The sequence below is a fragment of the Limulus polyphemus genome, unplaced genomic scaffold (assembly GCF_000517525.1).
Source record: "Limulus polyphemus unplaced genomic scaffold, Limulus_polyphemus-2.1.2 Scaffold2759, whole genome shotgun sequence".
NCBI lineage: Eukaryota > Metazoa > Arthropoda > Merostomata > Xiphosura > Limulidae > Limulus > Limulus polyphemus.
In genome coordinates, this window is record NW_013668369.1 from 8,201 (window position 1) to 27,493 (window position 19,293).

At 35.5% G+C, this 19,293-nt stretch overlaps 1 protein-coding gene across 3 annotated transcripts; it reads left to right on the forward strand.

Annotated features, from left to right (window-relative positions):
* The first annotated feature begins 2,125 nt into the window (after positions 1-2,125).
* Positions 2,126-18,338, forward strand: LOC106467830. 3 transcript variants are annotated; one of them, XM_013928209.2, is made up of 3 exons: positions 2,126-7,709; positions 14,487-14,579; positions 17,287-18,338. In XM_013928209.2, exons 1-3 carry the CDS (start codon positions 3,018-3,020, stop codon positions 17,350-17,352), a joined length of 4,851 nt encoding a protein of 1,616 aa, XP_013783663.2. In that variant the 5' UTR covers positions 2,126-3,017; the 3' UTR covers positions 17,353-18,338. The 3 variants fall into 3 exon arrangements, with proteins under 3 accessions (XP_013783663.2, XP_022251734.1, XP_022251733.1); XM_022396026.1 differs by lacking the exon at positions 17,287-18,338 and having other exon boundaries at positions 2,126-6,587; positions 6,684-7,709; positions 14,487-15,215; XM_022396025.1 differs by lacking the exon at positions 17,287-18,338 and having other exon boundaries at positions 14,487-15,215.
* The last annotated feature ends 955 nt before the right edge of the window (positions 18,339-19,293 follow it).

The following is a 19,293-nucleotide window of genomic DNA, read 5'->3' on the forward strand; positions in this document are numbered from 1 at the left end:
AAACAATTATTATTTTAGCTACTTTTATAATAATAAATCCAGAATACACGTTTGTTTGTTTTGTAGTTAAGCACAAAAGACTATCTGGGAAAATTCTTGTTGTGTTTTTTTTAATATTGCAGCGCTGTGTTCTTTATTATAAAGAGCCTAATGATGTCAACTGCCTCGCTTACCTACTGCCTTACACCTTAAGGTCGACGCCAGTTCGATATGTTTCTTTGTTTTTTAAGACTGTTTGTGTTCATTTACTTTGATACCATACTGTAACAATCTATGTTTTCAAGTACCTAAATAAAGCACTAACACATCATTGACAGGTAACAAACAATGCCTTCCATTTACATATCTCCGTATATGTAATGTTAAAATGACCCTATTTAGAGATGATTCGTTTAGAGCTCTGTCCTTCAGAACCCTACCTGAGCACTAAACAAGGTATTATTGTATATATGTACGACCTGTCACACGGTGTTGTAATAATCATAAAAAATGTTTAAATGTATATTTAAGATATTTGCAGTGGGGGGTGGCTGTGCTTAGCATGCTGAACTGTAGATGTAAAGGATCAATGCTAGAATCCCATTACAGTGAAAAAATTATCTGCACTGTGTCAGACAAATAACCCAAGAGTTCAGTTGCCTTTCCTGTGGGCTAGTATTTTCCAAACTGTGTGGCTTGGCCTTTTGGCGGGAGAGCCAAAACATAACGACGGAAGAAATAAAAGAGTGCGGACGACGATAACTTAGTAAAACTATCATTTTGCTCTTGCATTTACTGACACCTTACATGCATTTTCATTTTTAAAAACTATATAAAATACGGGTGAAGAAAATGTTGGTTTTTGCTGTTATCACTTACGAAAATTATTTTAATATTGGGATGGGGCAGTGGAAACTTTCATGAGTTAGGGAGGCGCCGCTATTTTAAGTTTGGAAAATACTATTATAGATTATCTATCAGTTAAATTAGTAGCTGCTAGCCTATGTGTACATTTGTGCGAAAGTCTGAAACAAAAATAACCCAATTTTAACTGTATTATTTGTTAGATATGATATTAAAAAATGGATTAGTATATTCTCGTTTGTTATAAAAGAGTCAAATGAATGCAATTTTCAGAACCCGTGTGTAGAAGCAAAATAGAATATGGTATAATATATCAATCACACCAAATCCTCTGTATCTAGTGCCGATTTCGCCTGAAAACAGATCTCGTCAAGTCGGCTGGAATACAACGGAAAAAAAAGAAGTGGTCTGTGCATTATATATTTAAATTTTAAGTCATTTACAAATCAGATTTTATTATTAGGGTAGGAATTATAACACAGTATTATTTTAACACTATTTATTTATTTTCATTTTTATAGTAGTATTATTTTATTATAATTTACTATCATTCGCAAGAACTAGCTGTTTTGGTGGTATTTAGGGTTAAAGTGTTTTGACGGTAGTTACTGACATATTTGGTGACCATTACTGGTATTGGGATTACGTGTTATGGATGGTGAATCCCGACATGCTAGGATGTAATGTTTCGACGATCTTTACTGATATATTCCGATGAAGTGTTTGGATGGTTGTTACTACTTAGCTAACGTATTTGGGTTAAGTTTTGGGGTGGTGTTTACTGACACATTGAGGTTAAGTGCATAAGCAATCTGTTATTTTTATTCATGTGCGTGATAATGAATGGAAATATATGTACCTTGGTCATATTGCAGTATATTTTAAGAGTTCTAATGGTTTAAGGTAAATTGTTACCCTAGTCATAAAAAGTAATGAACTGTGTCTACAAGTTTTCTGGTTAAAATTGGCATAAGTTTAACAACAAAAACTTATTAGTAAAATTAAATAATATAAACTGTTTTAGTGTTTGCAACTTCATTTTTTATTTCATTCTTGATTTAATAGGTTTGAAAAAGGATGATACTTTATCCTGTTGTTTTAACTGAAATAAATGACCAACAGTGGCTGTCAAGAAAAAGAACTCCAACCACTAGTAAGAGATATCTTGAACCAAAGATAAAAAAAACCTTGATTATTCCGTTTATGAGCAATGGTACTCAAAATTAATCCTTCTACAGAGGTAAAAGAAAGTTTCAACCAGTAGCAAAGAGGTAAAGAAAAAGAATATTTGAGTTTTCAACAGCAGAGTGCTCTTTACAGCGAATCGTAAAGTTGTTCACTGGAAAATTAGATCACAATTAAAGTAATTTTGTAGTTTTTCTGTCCAAGGTGTGTTTCAGAAACATCATTTAGTTTGGTGTAACCGTTTCCTTTTGAACATGACAGTTTCAAGTTGCATTCCAGATCATGGTGCTTTAGTAAAAGTCGGAAAAAGGTCTAAGCTGCATTTAATAGCGTGAAAAAAAGTAATTTCCAAAGTAAAGCACATAAACACACACACACCGTGATTCAGAACAGATGTCATGATGCAAAGAAATATTATTATGATTATTATAATGATCATTTCATTTGGAAGCTGTGGGTAATGTTTCTAATAAAGAACTTAATAGCTCTGCAGGATAAATATAGTCTAGTTAGTTCTCAAGTAATCAAGGAATAAAAATTTTTAATAGAGAAGAACAATTGAGTTCATTAGTACCGTCATTATAAAATTGGTAAAATTTAAAAAAAAAAAACGAATCTCTTGTGCAGGAATAGGAAGGTTATCCAAGTGATGACAAAAGAGAATTGAACACTTCAGAATTAATTGATGATAAAAACAACAAAAATTGAGAAAGCCTTGGAAAGTGTTTCAAATTCTCGTGAGAGTTTTTTTTTTACACAAAGACAATGAGATTTTTGCTAGAATAGACAAGTGAATATGCTCAATTGCATCAAGATAATAATTAGTTCAACATGCTACAGCTAACGAGTAATACAAATTGCAGGACTGTACAGACATTCAAAACCAGACAGAAAAGTGAACCAAAGTACGATGTGTCACTAATGGTTTGTAGGCCAGAAACAAGAATGAAGTCTTGCTAGGAAGGAGGAGAAATATCAATTTAACTACGATGAACATCGCAGTATCAGACGAGCAGAGCAGGAGCAAATATTTTACAAAAGATGACGGAACAGCCGTTCACTCTCAAAGCAGAAGCAGTCCTACTTACGAAGGTTTTGATAGTAACGTAGAAACTTCTTCGTGGTCGGATGTAAGAGTGAATGATATCTCTGTTGATATCTTCAATACTGATAGTCAAGATGATAAAATGACAGAACCGTATGTTTCTGAAGATGAATGCACACGGCTTGAAGAAGTTTATAACGAGACTAGTTGTCATGAGATAAATGCTAATGAAACAACTGTTTTATCTTCAGATGTTTACAAATCGGTTTTGTCTACACTAAAAGAAGTTAATGAGATGCATCATTTGAAAGATCAACATATTTTTTTTTCTAAAACAAACATTAATGATAAAATGAAAAAACAATATGTTTTTGAAGATGACGACACACGGCTTGCAGAAGTTGATAACGAGACCGGTTGTCATGAGGAATTTTGTAAAACAAACGTTAGTGATAAAATGAAAAAACAGTATGTTTTTGAAGATGAAGACACACAGCTTGCAGAAGATGATAACGAGACCGGTTGTCATGAGGAATTTTGTAAAACAAACGTTAGTGATAAAATGAAAAAACAATATGTTTTTGAAGATGACGACACACAGCTTGCAGAAGTTGATAACGAGACTGCTTGTCATGAGGAAAATGGTAATGAAACCCGTGTCTTATCTTCAGACATTTGCAACTCTGATTTTTCTGCTCTAAGAGAAGTTAATAAGCCACATCATTTGAAATTAACAGATCAAGATAGAGTGTTTTCTAAAACAAACATTGATAGTTATTCTTTCCCTAAAGAAGTTTATCAACAATCTTTATTGAACAAAATTCTAAGTAATGAAAAAAACTGTAAAATAAGTGTGACTAATAATACATTTAGGCCCAATCAAACAGTGAATGGTGAAAATGATGATAAATGCACATCCATCATTTCAACAACTAGAAATGTTTTTAATAAAATAAGTGAATCGAATACATCTCCTGAAATAAACACAGAAAATGAGACTTTTAGTTCGGTAAAAAATAAAGTTGGCTTTAAAGATAATGATTTCCATTTAAAAAGAAATTCTGTAGAGAAGTTTTTTTCTCAAAGATTCGTATTAAAGAAAGATGAAGAACGAATCATAAATGTAAATAATGATGTTTTAGATAAGGATTTTAAAGGGGTTACTTCATTACAGCAGTTAACCAAGAAAGAGAAATTCTGTAAAGCTGAGGATGATGAAGTTAACCAAAAATCTGATCCCACCACCATAAAATATTCTCTACAAATAGAGAGAGAATCCAGTCGAGTTGCACAAGAAAATATAATCGAAGAGATTAGTGGCAAGCACATGAACTGTTATAAGTGTGGAGAACATTTTATTTCCGAGGAGTATCGTAATATGTGCACCAAGTGTCAAGCCAAGACTTTACAAGCGACACTGGTTAACACAGAGTATAAACAAGCACCAACGCATTCACCAAAACTACAAGCACATTTGTTAGTCGATGAGAAATCGCAAGATGAGGCTACCGGATCTGTGTTTAAAGAAAACTCAAGAAGGAAGAGGACATTAAATAATGAATATTTTTCCTGTAGTGAAGATATAGTTAGTCTATCACCAGATCAAATGGTTAAAAGAAGGTGTTTGGATAATACGGGTTTAAATGGCTCAAAATTTAAACACCAAAGTAAACCGATGCCAAAAATAAAGAAGGATAATCTGTTGATAAAATACCTCTTAAGCACCAACCAGCATGAAAGAAACACAAGCGGAAAGTTATTAAAGCCTTATGAAATTAGCGAAAGTGAAAACAGGATTGAGCCTGAAAACTGTGAAAATTTGCAAGCCACACACTTGGTAGAAAATAATTACAAACAAGAAGAAAATAAAATTCACCCAAGACAGCTGGTGGAGAGTAATGTAGTTTCTGACAACAATTTAACAAACAAACAAAGAGAGAAACCACAAATGCAGAAAGTAACTGATACCAGTAATTGTAAGCTTACTCGGACGAATAAAAATATGAGGTTTGTAATAAAGCAAGTATGCAGTGGTTTGTTTTTAAAGAGATTTGATAATGACGGTGGCGACTTTGATGATGTAATCCATGCATCAGAAAAAAGTTCAGTTGAAAGTGAGACGCAGGATGTTTGTGTCACCTTTAAAGAAGATGGTAATGAAATGGAAACTATCATGAACACTTCAATGAGTGATGAGAAATGTATTCCAATGCATACAGCTAATGTGGAAAATATACATAACAACTTTAATGGTCAGTCACTTAAAATGGGCCAAAAGAATTGCTCAAAACATAATTTTGTGGTTAAAGTAAATAAAACTGTTGAAGAAAAACTGAAATTAGAAGCTGTACGAGAGGAGGAAATACAGAGCTTTGAAACAGGTAACATAGGTAAAAAACTGTGCAGTTATGGTGGAAAGCAAGGAGTCATAAAAGACTTTATACATTTGAATGAAAAGGAATGTTTGAATTCTGAGAAAACCATTTCTGATCATGAAAATCCAGAAGTTTCTCAACATGTCTTAAAGAAAGAAACTGTTAAAGAATCCCAAAAATGCCCTGTTCCTCCAGAGAAAATGGATGCCTTGAAATGTATAGAATCTAAATCCATTTATGAAGAGCCTGAATTGCATGTTGAAAATTCATCATTTGAAAAATGCCCAGCTCCTCCAGAGAAAATGGATGTCTTGAAATGTATAAAACCTAAATCCATTACTGAAGAGCCTGAATTACATGATCCAAATTCTTCTTTTGAAAAAGAAGAAACTAAGCGAAAAATCCAAGAAAAAATAATTAGTTTCTTGAAGGAATCTTCTAAGTCAGTAACTCCCATAGATGAATTAGACTGGCTAGCAGGAGCTAGTATTATAGATTTAAATTGTGGTCCTACACAAGCCATAAATTTGTTCACAAATAAGTTACAAAAGAATTTTGAAGATCTTAAAAAGTTTGCTATTGCACAGGAAGATATACCAGAAATTACTGAAGATTTATTGGAGGAGAAGAATCATTTATTATCACAGATCAAGAAGCAAGTATTATCACTAAGGCTCTTGAAATCAACAGCAGACTATCAGTCATCAACTGTTCAGTGTGCTTCGAAGAATGAAGATGACACATACAGGAACTCTGGGATTACCAACAAGTACATGGATGGCATTAGTCCTACAGAATCAGGGTCTTCATCTAAATCTGTAAATGTGGACTTGCACTCTTCACTTGGTGTAAATATGGAAAATCATAACTTGTCACAAGACCCATCATCATCATCACCTCATCTTCAGAATAATTATGTAATTTCTAAAGCACTTTGTAACTCAGATACCAGTGATTGTTTTGGAAATACTCTAGTTTCTTTGGCATCAAATACATCCCGGATGAATTATTCCAACTACCAAGACAGGTTCCAACTACTAAGGAAAGTTGCTGAGAATTTTCAAGATGCGGGTATGTCTGTAAATCTCACTCAAAATTCTAGATTGAATGAAGCATTTGATTATCAACCATCTAGTCTGGTACCAGTTCAAAAGCAACATCATCAAACACTTGCACAAGATACCATGCAACTTCTTCAACCTGTTGAAAGCTTTGATTATCAACCATCTAGTCTGGTACCAGTTCAAAAGCAACATCATCAAACACTTGCACAAGATACCATGCAACTTCTTCAACCTGTTGAAAGTTTTGATTATCAACCATCTAGACTGGTACCTTGTCAAGAGAAGCAACAACAGATGGTTATTTCTAACAATTCACAACAACAACACTACAGCAAGCTTTTTCAGTTACTTTCTAGTCAAAAAAGATCAGTAACTTCATATTTGGCATGCAAAGGAAATACCGGTGGAGTTACTTCTCGACGAGAAGATACAGCGTCCAGAGAGCAGCTACGGCAGTCTGACCTTACAGCCACTTCAACATTATCAGAACAGTGTGTTCTAAGTATGAACCCTCAAAGTCAGCAGGCAACTATAGGAATTCCTTCAAACATGTATTATTCATTTCTGAATAGTGCTAATATTTCTAAAGCAAATATTGGTCAAGAACAAACAGCTTCAACCACAAATAGACTACTTCTAAACCAACATGGTCATTGTAGCTCATGGCCAGCACTCCAAACACTTGACAAAATATTTCACCAAAGAACTATAAATAGTTCAAGGAATTCTGCTTCTCCTGGGTCTGAATGTACCTCTGTTAGTAGTAGAACTTCAGCAGAAATGTGCTCCTCACCAATTTTAGAAAGTGAATTGAGAAATGGACATTTAAATAATAATTTCGATGTTTTGTTAATGTCACCCATCCATCAAAATCTGAATGAAAGAACAGAAGAAACTCGACAAAAGGGTCCTCGCTCTGCTCTTGCTTATATTCCACAGCTGCAAAGAAGAGCTGTGCATCAAAACCATCCCTATAATTATCCACAAGATTTTTCAAAAACAGGAGATAGAGCTAACATACCAGGAAGTTATTCTCCATCAAATAGGTTTGTCAATCAGCAGGTTAGAACTTCTGGAAGATCATTAACTCATCAACCTTGGAATGATTTATCCCATTTCAGAACATTTGAGAGAGTGCCTAATGAGTACTCTCAAACAAGTACAACGCCTAATCCAGAAATCAACAGAAGTCCTCAGGTAGGAATATGATGATAATTTTCCATTTCTTTTCTTCTCTTATGTAGACAGATTAATTAATGGACATTCAACATCAACCATAGTGAAATGTTTGTTGGAAATAAAGCCAAAAACGTTTTGTTTAATCTTTTCAATGCTTAAAATATACAACATAGGCAGAATTAATATACCACAATGAGTCTATTCTTTGTTCTGGAAAAATTTGTTTTCCAAAACACCTTAAAAAACACAGCTACCATGAGATTGTTCTTATCATTATGATATTTTCTCCAACTTGTAGGTGTGAGGAATGGATCTTTAATTTGTTGAATATCCCACAAAGTTACTTGAAAGCTAAACATGCTATTTGTCCCTAAAGAAGAAGTGATAGGCTAGAACAAAGACAGGTAGTCCATCCACGTCACCTTGCAGAACTCTTAGGCTACTTTTATCAATGAAAATCGGGATTGACTGTTACACTATGATGCTTCTACAGCTGAGATTGCAAACGTATTTGGTGATAGGATTTGAACTTGCAACCCACAGATTGTGAGCTGAACTCCTTTACAACCAGGTCATGCCAGGCCTGTAAGGGACTGAAAAAGAATAAAAATTACGTGGCTATATGGGCGATGAAGGGGCTCAAAAAAGATTAAATGACATGGCCTCTGTTTAGATAAACTCCCAAAAAGTAACATAGTTGATCTTTAAGCATAGATCATTAAAGAACAATGTTTCAAATGCTCCTGAAATAAAGGTTGTAAAACTCCAATCAATTCTGAATTGAGAAACAATTAACAGAACTTCAAATCCATTTGCAGAATGCTTTTCTTCTTAATAAGGTGTGCCACCTGTCAAATTTATTGATGTAACATTAATAGAACCATAGTTTCACTGCTGTTATCCTAAATCTTGTGGTTATCTCCCATTGATGTACTTGAGTTCTACAAAGAGCATTTAATGGTCTTGCTGTTAATTCTTTTCTTATAGACCAGAAGTTCCTTCAAGGGGTAAATTAAATTATCTGGCAACTATAGCAAACACAGTCCGTTTAGGAACCAGCCAATTACGGCTTAACCCTATAGAAGTATCATCAGGGTCCATAAGATCCCCATTAGATTTTTAAACATATTATTATAAACTATTCATTAACCAAGTTGATCATTGCTGTGTTTTGCAATGCCAGTTGCATCTGTGACTATTCACTAGGGGACATGGTCAGCCAAGTATGTTTGTCTGTGATGTACATTGACCACAGATCACTGGGTTCTTCAAGTTCTATCAGACTGACTTCCCCACATTTATCATCATCTCGGACCTTGATATTCACTTGTCCCATTTCTTTCCCTCCTCCACAGGATTCCATTTTATGCCAGAGCCTTGGAAGCAGTTCAAGATCTTTTACACAAGGATGCTATTGAACAAGCACTTCACCCTTCTCTGGGGTTCTATTCTCGGCTGTTCATAGTTCCCAAAAAACTGGAGATTGGCATTCTATCATCAACCTATCCAACCTGAACCACTTCATTGATTTCCCTCAGTTCACACTTCAGTGGGCATTCACTCCAGGTCTCTGGATGCATACCTTCATATACCTATCTTTCCAGCTTCCAGATGTAACCTTATTTGTTCATGGAGGTCAAGTTTCCAGTTTTGCATTCGTCCTTTTGGTCTGGTGTTAGCATCTTACGTCTTCTGTCATGTGGTCAGAGCCTTTGCCCACCACCTTCACGAACAAGGTTTGAGGTTTCATCACTACATGGATGACTGGCTACTTTTAGATCCATTCCAACAAGCCTCTCTTACTCATACACATTTCCTCCTACAGGATGCTGCTTATGTAGGACAGCTAGTCAAGCTGGAAAAGTCCTATCTCAAATCTATGCAATATCTGATCCATATTGGGGTGTTTTTAAACACCTTTCTCAGCAAGACCCAGTTTTCTCTTCATTTGAGATTGATGAAGCTCTTGGTTTCCAAAGGTAAATCCTGTTTTTTCTTGCATACAAGGTTCTGTCTCTTTTGAAGATCTGTGTGTTCATGTAAGCCCTTATACACTAGGGTTGTACACACATACATGGTGTTCAGTGGATGTTGCACAATCAGAGGAGTATGTTTGGAATGTCTTGGATTCCATACTCCCCCTTCCCTCCAAGTAGACTTTGCCTGGTGGCTCAACAGAGACAACACCTCTGCTGGCATTCCTCTGCCTCCTCCCCATCCCGATTTGCATCTGTTCACAGATGCTTCTCTTACGAGATGGGGAAGATATATGGATTCTCAGGAAATTGAATGGTGTTGGACAGTGTTTGAATCTTCCCTCCATATCAACCTATTGGAACTTATTACAGTTCATCTGGCCTTGGATCATTTCCTACCATTGGTACAAGGCCTTTTAAGCATGATCCATTCCAGCAGTTTGACTGTTGTCTCTTACATCAATTCATGTTTGCTTTGCTTTCAAATGTTGGACCTTTTTTTCTGAGCCCAGTTTCAGCAAGTCTGCCTTCTTGCTTGTCACATCCCAGGTGACCTGAATCTTATAGCAGATTGGTTATTTTGTCCCTTAGTTTGGTACTCCTCTTCTGGATGCATTTACCACCCATATCAATACCAAACTGCCCCTCTTTTGGTTTCTGGTTCCACATCATTTAGCTTTGGCAGTAGATGATTTCAGTCAGGATCGAACCAACCTTTATGCCTATCCTCCTATTTGTGTTCTCTCCCCCTCGATGTGGATTCTTGTATGTGGTGAGGGGACATCCCAGGGAATGTTCTGTGTCTTCAGTTTACCTCCTCTGGGATCTAAACAGCCACCCACGTGTTTGCTGTGTGTGGTATTTTGTAAAAGGGAGGAGAAGAACTTGATGGTTGAAGGGTGTAATTTTATGGGTCAGTTTATGTCAGTAGCACTTTAACACACCACTTTGGCCTTGAATTCTTGTAGACAAATGGTCCTAGGGTGGCTCATTTAGGGCCAGTCGGCTGGTCCTTTTGGGCTATGGTCAGCCAAGTACCATTGTTGGATGTCCTCAATAGTATTTGTGGACATTCTTTCTAATACTGGTGTTTGGTTATAGTGCTCACGCCAGTCTCTACAATGCTCGGCTTTAGCATTGTAGTGATACCCTTGTAGGACTGTATGGTGGATGGGGTCAGTGGGCACTGAAGGTTTTCCTTTTTTATGGACTCTACACTTTGTGACCCACAAAAAAATTCATTGAATGGAAAGCAACCACGATTGGAAGACTCAAGTCTCCAAGTTCTACCTCCTACTGTTTCTGTACCTCATTTTCTCATCCTTCATTCTCTGACTTAGATATCGTTAGGACAAATGTCTCCTTTTTTATTCAGAAGGGTTTAGAGGGACTTGCTGGCTCCACAAAGTAAGTAAAAGAAGCTCCATTCTGGGAACATCTTGATGGAAACATCTACTGCTAAACACAGCTACCTCCTCCTGAATTTGAAGATCAATGGGAATATACCTATTAAGGTTACTCTTCATGCATCTTTAAATTTTTCTGGAGGAGTCATCATTGGGAGAGATTTATGTAACATCCCTGAGTTGGAGATCCTAGCTGGTTTCACCAGCCAAAGGGTTTCTGTGATGAGACATACACTATCCTGCCAAAAGTCATTGGGCATGGGTAGTTATGAATAAAACATGTCTTTATTCCATGTCTTTTTTCTGTTCCCTTGGGACATCTCTACACAGGTAGCCTCCCTTCTGTCTCATTTGGTCTGCCCTTCTTCCTTGAATGTCTACCAGAGAAAATGGCACATTTTCTGGCATTGGTCTCTGCAATATGGTTTCTCAACCTCCCATCCTAATGTTCCTTATGTTTTGGATTTGTTTACTTGGCTATTTAACAATGGTCTATCAGTATCCACCATTGTTGGTTATAGAGCAGCCTTATCCAATACATTTAATTTTTCCCACTCCCATCACATTTTTCTTCTCCTGTTCTTTCTCTGCTGTTTCACTCCTTTTGTGTGATTCATCCACTACATCCAATACCTCTGCCTGACTGGAATTACAGTGTAATCCTTCATGCCCTAACCCTTCCTCCATTTCTTTCTTTGGCCACTTGCTCATTGTATCACCTGTCACTCAAGAGGCATTTCTTGCTCTTTTTTTGTATGTAGATGTTGTAGATCTGATGTGTTCACTATCACCATCTCCCATATTCCTTTATCAGGATTGTAGTTTATTCCCCCAAAATGTCAGCAGTGCATCAAGGGGATAATGCTTTTGTGCCTGTTTCTTTCCTTTTATCTTTCATTTGTATTTCTGTACTGATCCTTATTGTCTTCTTTGTCCAGTACATGCTCTACACTGTTATGGTGCCTGCATTTCTTCCTTCTCTAGATCTTGTTCCTGCCTATTTATACCAAGGAATAGTTCCTTCTACCATTGACCTCTTGTCACCCCTACCGGTTTTCTTCACCAACTTGTACGGCTTGCTTTTGCTTTATTATCTGATGATTCCCATTGCATTTTCCACATCTCCCTCCAAATTTGTCATCTCACTCTCTCTCTCTGGCTGCCCACTTCCATCATCCATTGGAGGAGATTGTACAGGCTGGCACACCTTACACTTTTATAGCTTACTACTTATGTTCCTCATCTGGCTGTCACTTGTCTCCCATTGTCATCCTTTACATCTCATTTTGACTGTGAGGGGATAAGTTTTTCTCTTTATTTCTGACCATTACATTAGCCCCTTTCTCATTTCTTGGATTCCACTCTGTGGAGAGTGGTGCCTGTCCAGGTCGATTACAATATAAATCTGCACCATACAACCGGGTAGGTTTAAAATGCTCACTGAAGAGATGGAGTGTTTCACAAGACCACTCTAAGTTGCCTCGCAGTATCTTGCTTCATAAGTAAGATCTGAACAAGACCATACCAACTTATGGGATTGTCTTGAGTAAAGCATTGTCAGGATTGCTTTCGATTCTGGTATAATACATCAGTATTGGCCTGATTTTCAAAATAGGGTTGCTAAGTCTTTCAGTGTAGCATTCCTCCAGACTCCCCACTGTATTCTTTCCCATCTCCTAGTGGAGTACAGGAGTCCTTACCACTTACCAGTTCCTAGCTGCTGGGGTAGTGGACCATGGAGGCTTCCTCCGGAGAGTGACCACTTCCACCCAGTTGAGAGTAGGTAGTGGTTTTCTGTTGGTGTAGATGGTGAGTACTCTCTTCCTACCACAAGCTGGACAAAAAAATTCCCAATGCCACATGGTTTTTGGACTGGACAAATCCACCACATGCAGTTCACTCCTCGGGCTGGTTTTCCCCATCCAAGTGCTACCTGGATGTTGGTTCTCATGTGGTCTGGTGTTGGATTGGTGTGAGACCAGCTAACAAGTCCTCACGTGTGGTTGGTAGAGACCCTTCTTCTATTGTGGACTGGATGAAAAATTCCAGACACCGTCAGGTTTTGGACTGAAGTTTACCAACCATGTTTGCATTCTCCGTTCCTACCATCACCCCATTGTTGGGTCTGTACAAATGTGCCCTGCCATGGTTGTCGGAACAGAAAGCTTGTGAATTTTTGGCTTTTACTAGCTTTGGTTTGGGTAGGAATACCCCAAATTTGTAGCCACAGCATTCACCTTGTAATGAGAATGTTGCTTTGGATTATATTGGGTTGTAGTTTTGAGGGTAATTCCTTTTTCCAAATACTTTGCTGTGTAAATTGTTTGCTTTCATGAAGAATAATGAATGCTCATTTCTTCAAAATGTTGTTGTGGCCTTTTTGATATACATCTTTTAAAAGTTCTGTTATACAAATATCTTTACCTAGAAAAGTTTGTGACATATCTCCAGCAATCGGTCTAACTTTGGCAGCATTGCACATCAAATAGTTGAGAATATCTAGGTTCTAATTATGGCACAATAACTTGCACGTATAGCAACATACCACTGTATTAGCATATGCAGTTTGTTCTTGTAAAGTATGATAAACCTAGTGTATTATAATACTTACTGCTATTTTATACTGGTATTCACTAGAGGATAAAAGGAAATAATGCTTGTCGCACAACATGACGAAGTTTTATGCATTTCCTTTCCATCCCTTCTACTGAATACACCATGGGAATAAACATTGTTTTTACCATAGAGTATTGTTAGAAAAACTTATTTAACTCATTGTCTTGCATATTGTTCTTTCTTTGTTGAGTAAAGTTGTGCGATGAGAAACCAAATACACTTTAAGGTTATGATGATGATTTACTTCTATGAATCACTGTTGAAGTTAACTGATCCACTGTAATTCATGTTTCTGTTGATTTTAAAATTGTTTGTCACTAAGCCTAGAAACGTTTTACTGTGCGATTGTTTGAACGCGCTATCTGAAATTATTGTGTAACGGTTGATTCCTTGAAATAAATTAATTTAAATGTGCTTGCATACTTTTAATTAGATACTGTAAATTTTTGGTACTTAAAGTAATAATAATAAGAGTTTGTGGTTGAAAGTATGTAGCACGAACGTTTAGTCTCCAAAAATGGCACTGTATTTAATTTATTATTTCCATAATCCTATATAAAATTATGCAGTCAGTTATGTTGGATGGTTAATGTACCCTTCAGGTAAGAAAGTCTTATCAGATGATTTGTATTGTCAAATAAATTGTATAAAACCAGTACAGTGTAGGACTGTTAATATAGTTTTCTATTGTGGGGGGTATTTTTGTTAAAGAAGTAGGCATAAATGATATGTATAAATGTGTTAAAAAAATATATTTGTATATATATGTAAATAATTCTTTTTTTCTTTTTTTACAGAATGTGTCTGCAAAGTGTAATTTATGTGAAAAAACAGCTAAATATCAATGTACTGGATGCCATTCTGCTAAATATTGTGGACAAAGTTGTGCTGTATGTATAATTTTTCATGGTTCACTATTTGATTTGCACGTTAAAAGCTTCGGTGAAAGTAGTGTACCTGTATTTTGGTTTTATTTTCATCCACTTCTTTACACAAACATACTAAACCGAGAAACATTGCTCAGAACCTCTACTGAAACATGTAAATCCACATATACACTACATTTCAAGTATTCATTAGTCACTGTAGTTTTGTTACTTCACTTACTAAGTCTCATGATAGGTTACAGTACAGCTTTCTGGAAGACTGGGAAAGATCTGCTGACTATCAGATGCAATCTTGCATAGCGATACAACACAAAGTCAGAGTAACTTATGCACAAGATCCTGAGTTTGCTCAGGAAGTTTTTTAGACAAATATCTATCAACATTCCCCACAGAACTTAGCCTCAGTGCTCAGAAAGCCAGAGTTCAAAGTGTTTTAAGCATATAAATGTTGATTTCTTAGCTGTTATCAACAGCTGTTATCTTATCCAACAGTCTCAATTGTCCTAAACAGTTTTGCATCCTGTGCTCCTCAGTAATGTCGCTACAATTCAGCTATGTATTGGTCAATCACTCAGAAAGTAAGGGTCACAATGCCCTCTTAGCTATTGATATTTCTCTAGGCATCCCCCTCTTCTCTAATTTATTTACAACCCCTCCAAGAAGTACAAAATTTAACATATATTATTTATTATAATATTGTCACCACTTAGGTAAAGCATAATTTTCATAGCCTTCAATTTTTTTACAGAGCCATCAAATAACAAATCAGACCCCTCTTGCCACATCCTCTTTCAGGATTTGTCAATAGATTATTTTTAACAAATAGAAAACCAACATTTTCATCTATCAAATGATGTACTATATTACATTGTTTTCTGTCCAGAAAAATGTTCGTTTTTTCTTTCATTACAAATTGCGTTCCCACGGAAAACGCATCAACTAGCTTGGATAAATTTGTAACAGCTCTTGTCCAGAAAAATTGATAGTTATAGGTCGTTGTCTGCATTTTGCATTTTATCAATCTATGTTCTTTGGTGCATTATTTAATAAAATAAGAATTATTTAGTGCACTACTACCATTAGTATAAAAAAATAAAAAGTAGGGTTAAGTGTCATCAACAGTCAACAGCAAAAAAATAGAAGACCCAGGTAAGTACTTTATTTCTTGTTTTTCACGTATATTCTTTATTTTTTATTATGAAAATAACTAAAATGTAAAAATAGGAAACTATTTAGGTTAGACTAGGTAAAATAAATTAATAATAATATAATAAACATTTTTCACAAGGCATGCACATGAGCAGCTTGGAGTAGCTCATGGGTAATGTAATTCAATAGCGTAACATGAGCCACCCAAGTGATTTATATTTACAACTTATGATGGTGTGGATAGTACTAGTAGTAGTTAAACATGGTTCAAAGGGCAATAAAACTTAAGTATAAATAGATATATACTGTTACAAGTTTAAAGCTACTTAGTATAAACAAATGTAGTTTTGTGTTACAATTTAAAGTCATTCTAGAAATTTTTTTTTATGGTTAAGAGGTTGGTCAAATTAACCAACCTTCTATAGAGTTATTGAAGAGAAAATAACATAAGATATAAAGTTTTCCTGAAAACAAACGTTTGAAATGTATTTAGGAAGTTTTAAAGATTATACAAATGAAATTTGAGATTTTTGAGATGATGAAGAAGAGTGTTTTTAATCTTAACATGACAATTATTTTGCATCAAACTAGTCAAAAAAAAAGATTCAGTATATTCACAGACAAATCTTTTTCTTTTTTTTTGAGTTTACTAAAAATACTTCACCTAAAAATCTGCATGACAAAGTGTGAAACTATTGGATGTGCTGTTTAGCGGGAATTTCTTAGAAACAAGCATCAGCCTTGGTGTATAAACCGAAACGTTACCGCACTTTCCCCGTGTAGTTGAAAGTCTCGAAGACGACATACAAGAGAAAAGAATGAGTTGCACGTTATGCTAAACAAAGAGGAATGGGATTCGAACCCAGATATTTTGCCCCTTGCACGTGACCATTAGGTTGCGAGTTGAGCACTCTAATTGCAAAATCAGGCTTCACTATTGTATTTGGAAGTAAATTAAAAGAAATGGTTTATAGCAGCAGGGTTCTACAGATTAAAATGTATTAACTTTAAAAAACAGTGTTACTTACATGTTTGCAGTAACAGAAGTATAATATAAAAATCATTTATTGACTGGCATGAAACTGATGTCATTTATCAATTAAACTATCTGCATTTTGTGTCTTTAAAGACTAAAACCTACAATACCACTTTTAAGCGTAATTATTGGAAAACATTTTACACACGGTATCATACACATTGCACGTTTAGTTTAGTATGTGAGGAACAAAATAGCTAGGAAACCAAGTTTTAACAAGGTTAAAAAATATAAGAAGTAGTAGAATTGCCTATTTTATCCTACAAATGAGCAGGATTTCACAATATTTGACAGAAAAATTACAATAATTTTATTATGTTCAAACACATGGTATACCAATAGCAATAAAATTGTAGTTTGTTTTTTAAACATTTTGAGTTTATACCTGATGCTTTAGTAAACTGTTCATAATTTAACAAGTTTCATTTTTCGAGATCTTCAACAAAATATTTGAAGGAAAAAAAAAAGATATTTAAATACAAAACAGATTATGAATAACACTATTTTTTTTCCCCTTTCTTTCAGTATGTACATTGGATTATCGGACACTCAAACGAATGTAGAATTCTGAATGAGATCAATAGAACATGACAACACAAGAATTAAAAATGATTTTAGTAAAGCTTAAAATACATATTAATCAAAGAAATTGATAAACTGATACTTGAATATGTATGTGAAAGTAGTGCTTTATCAAAAATGGGAGTCGGAAAGAGTGATGGTTTGACACCTTAATCCTACACCTCAAACAGTAAAAAAAAAACAATTGGGGTTGAAACCTTCTTAATGCTTGACTAGCAATGGAAGTGCAATGCATAACATCCTTTTAGTGTCACTAAGAAATAGTAAAAGTTACAGAGTATGACAACTTCCTAGTGTTTCACATCAAACAGTGGAAGTGACAGGGCATGATACCTTCCTAGTGTTTCACATCAAACAGTGGAAGTTACAGAGTATGATACCTTCCAAGTGTTTCACATCAAACAGTAGAAGTGACAGGGCATGATACCTTCCTAGTGTTTCACATCAAACAGTAGAAGTGACAGGATATGACACCCTTATAGCATTTCACATCAAACAGTGGAAGTGACAGGGCATGATACATTCCTAGTGTTTCACATCAAACTGTGGAAGTGACAGGGCATGATACCTTCCTAGTGTTTCACATCAAACAGTGGAAGTGACAGGGCATGATACCTTCCTAGTGTTTCACATCAAACAGTGGAAGTGACAGGGCATGATACCTTCCTAGTGTTTCACATCAAACAGTGGAAGTGACAGGGCATGATACCTTCCTAGTGTTTCACATCAAACAGTGGAAGTGGCAGGATGTGACACCCTTATAGCATTTCACATCAAACAGTGGAAGTGACAGGGCATGATACCTTCCTAGTGTTTCACATCAATCAGTAGAAGTGATAGAGCATGACACCCTTTAGTATTTCACATCAAACAGTGGAAGTGACAGGGCATGATACCTTCCTAGTGTTTAACTTCAAACAGTAGAAGTGACAGAGCATGATACCTTCCTAGTGCTTCACATCAGTGGAAGTGATAGGGCATGATACCTTCCTAGTGTTTTACATCAAACAGTGGAAGTGACAAAGCATGACACCCTTTAGTGCTTCACATCAGTGGAAGTGATAGGGCATGACACCCTTTAGTATTTCACATCACACAGTAGAAGTGACAGGGCATGATATTTTCCTAGTATTAAAGTATTGTATGATGTTGATATGTTTTTTTAAGATTTCGTACATAATATTGCTAATAAAATATATGATGATCTAGTTAAAATGCTCAACCTAACTTTTGACGAGTTACAGGAGTAGTAAAAGCAATGGTAATTGGTAATGTTGTTTGTGGGATTGAGATAAGTGAACAGTATTTGTTTGTTACTAACACTGCTGATGATAGAGTTGATAGATTTGCATTTTCTCAGGATAATACGTTTTATTTGTGCCAAGAGCCAAGTGTTTTTCTAAAGTAAGTCAAGTATAGCTTTACTCATTTCATTTAATGTATGTTTTGTCCATGGTGTTAAAAATAACTGTTGGTGAGTGTTGAACATTTTTTTAAATCATAATTGTGGCTTAAAAATTTTCAACGCAAGACTGTGTTGTACAGGGTGTCCCAGAAGTCTGGACCCATAGGGAAAAATACACAATTTATTTTTAATTTATTTATTATTCAAATTGAATGCCATTAACAGCCATACACATATCAATTATTGTTATACTGTGCCATCAGGGTATTTTCTTTCCTGAAATATATACAACTGACATTAGAAATGTGTTTGTTTAACTTCAAGAATATAATGTCTATTTTCAGTATGGGTCCAGATTTCTGGGACACCCTGTACAGTACATAAGGTTTCAAGAATAGAGTAATAAACATTCAGTGTTAGATTAACAAGGATAGTTGTTTACTTTGTCCAACACGACATAGTGTTATTGTAGGATGTGGTCTTAAAAACAGTAGAGAAACTTTTGTGTTCAGTTTTGTTTGTTTGTTTGTTTGTAGTTAAGCGCA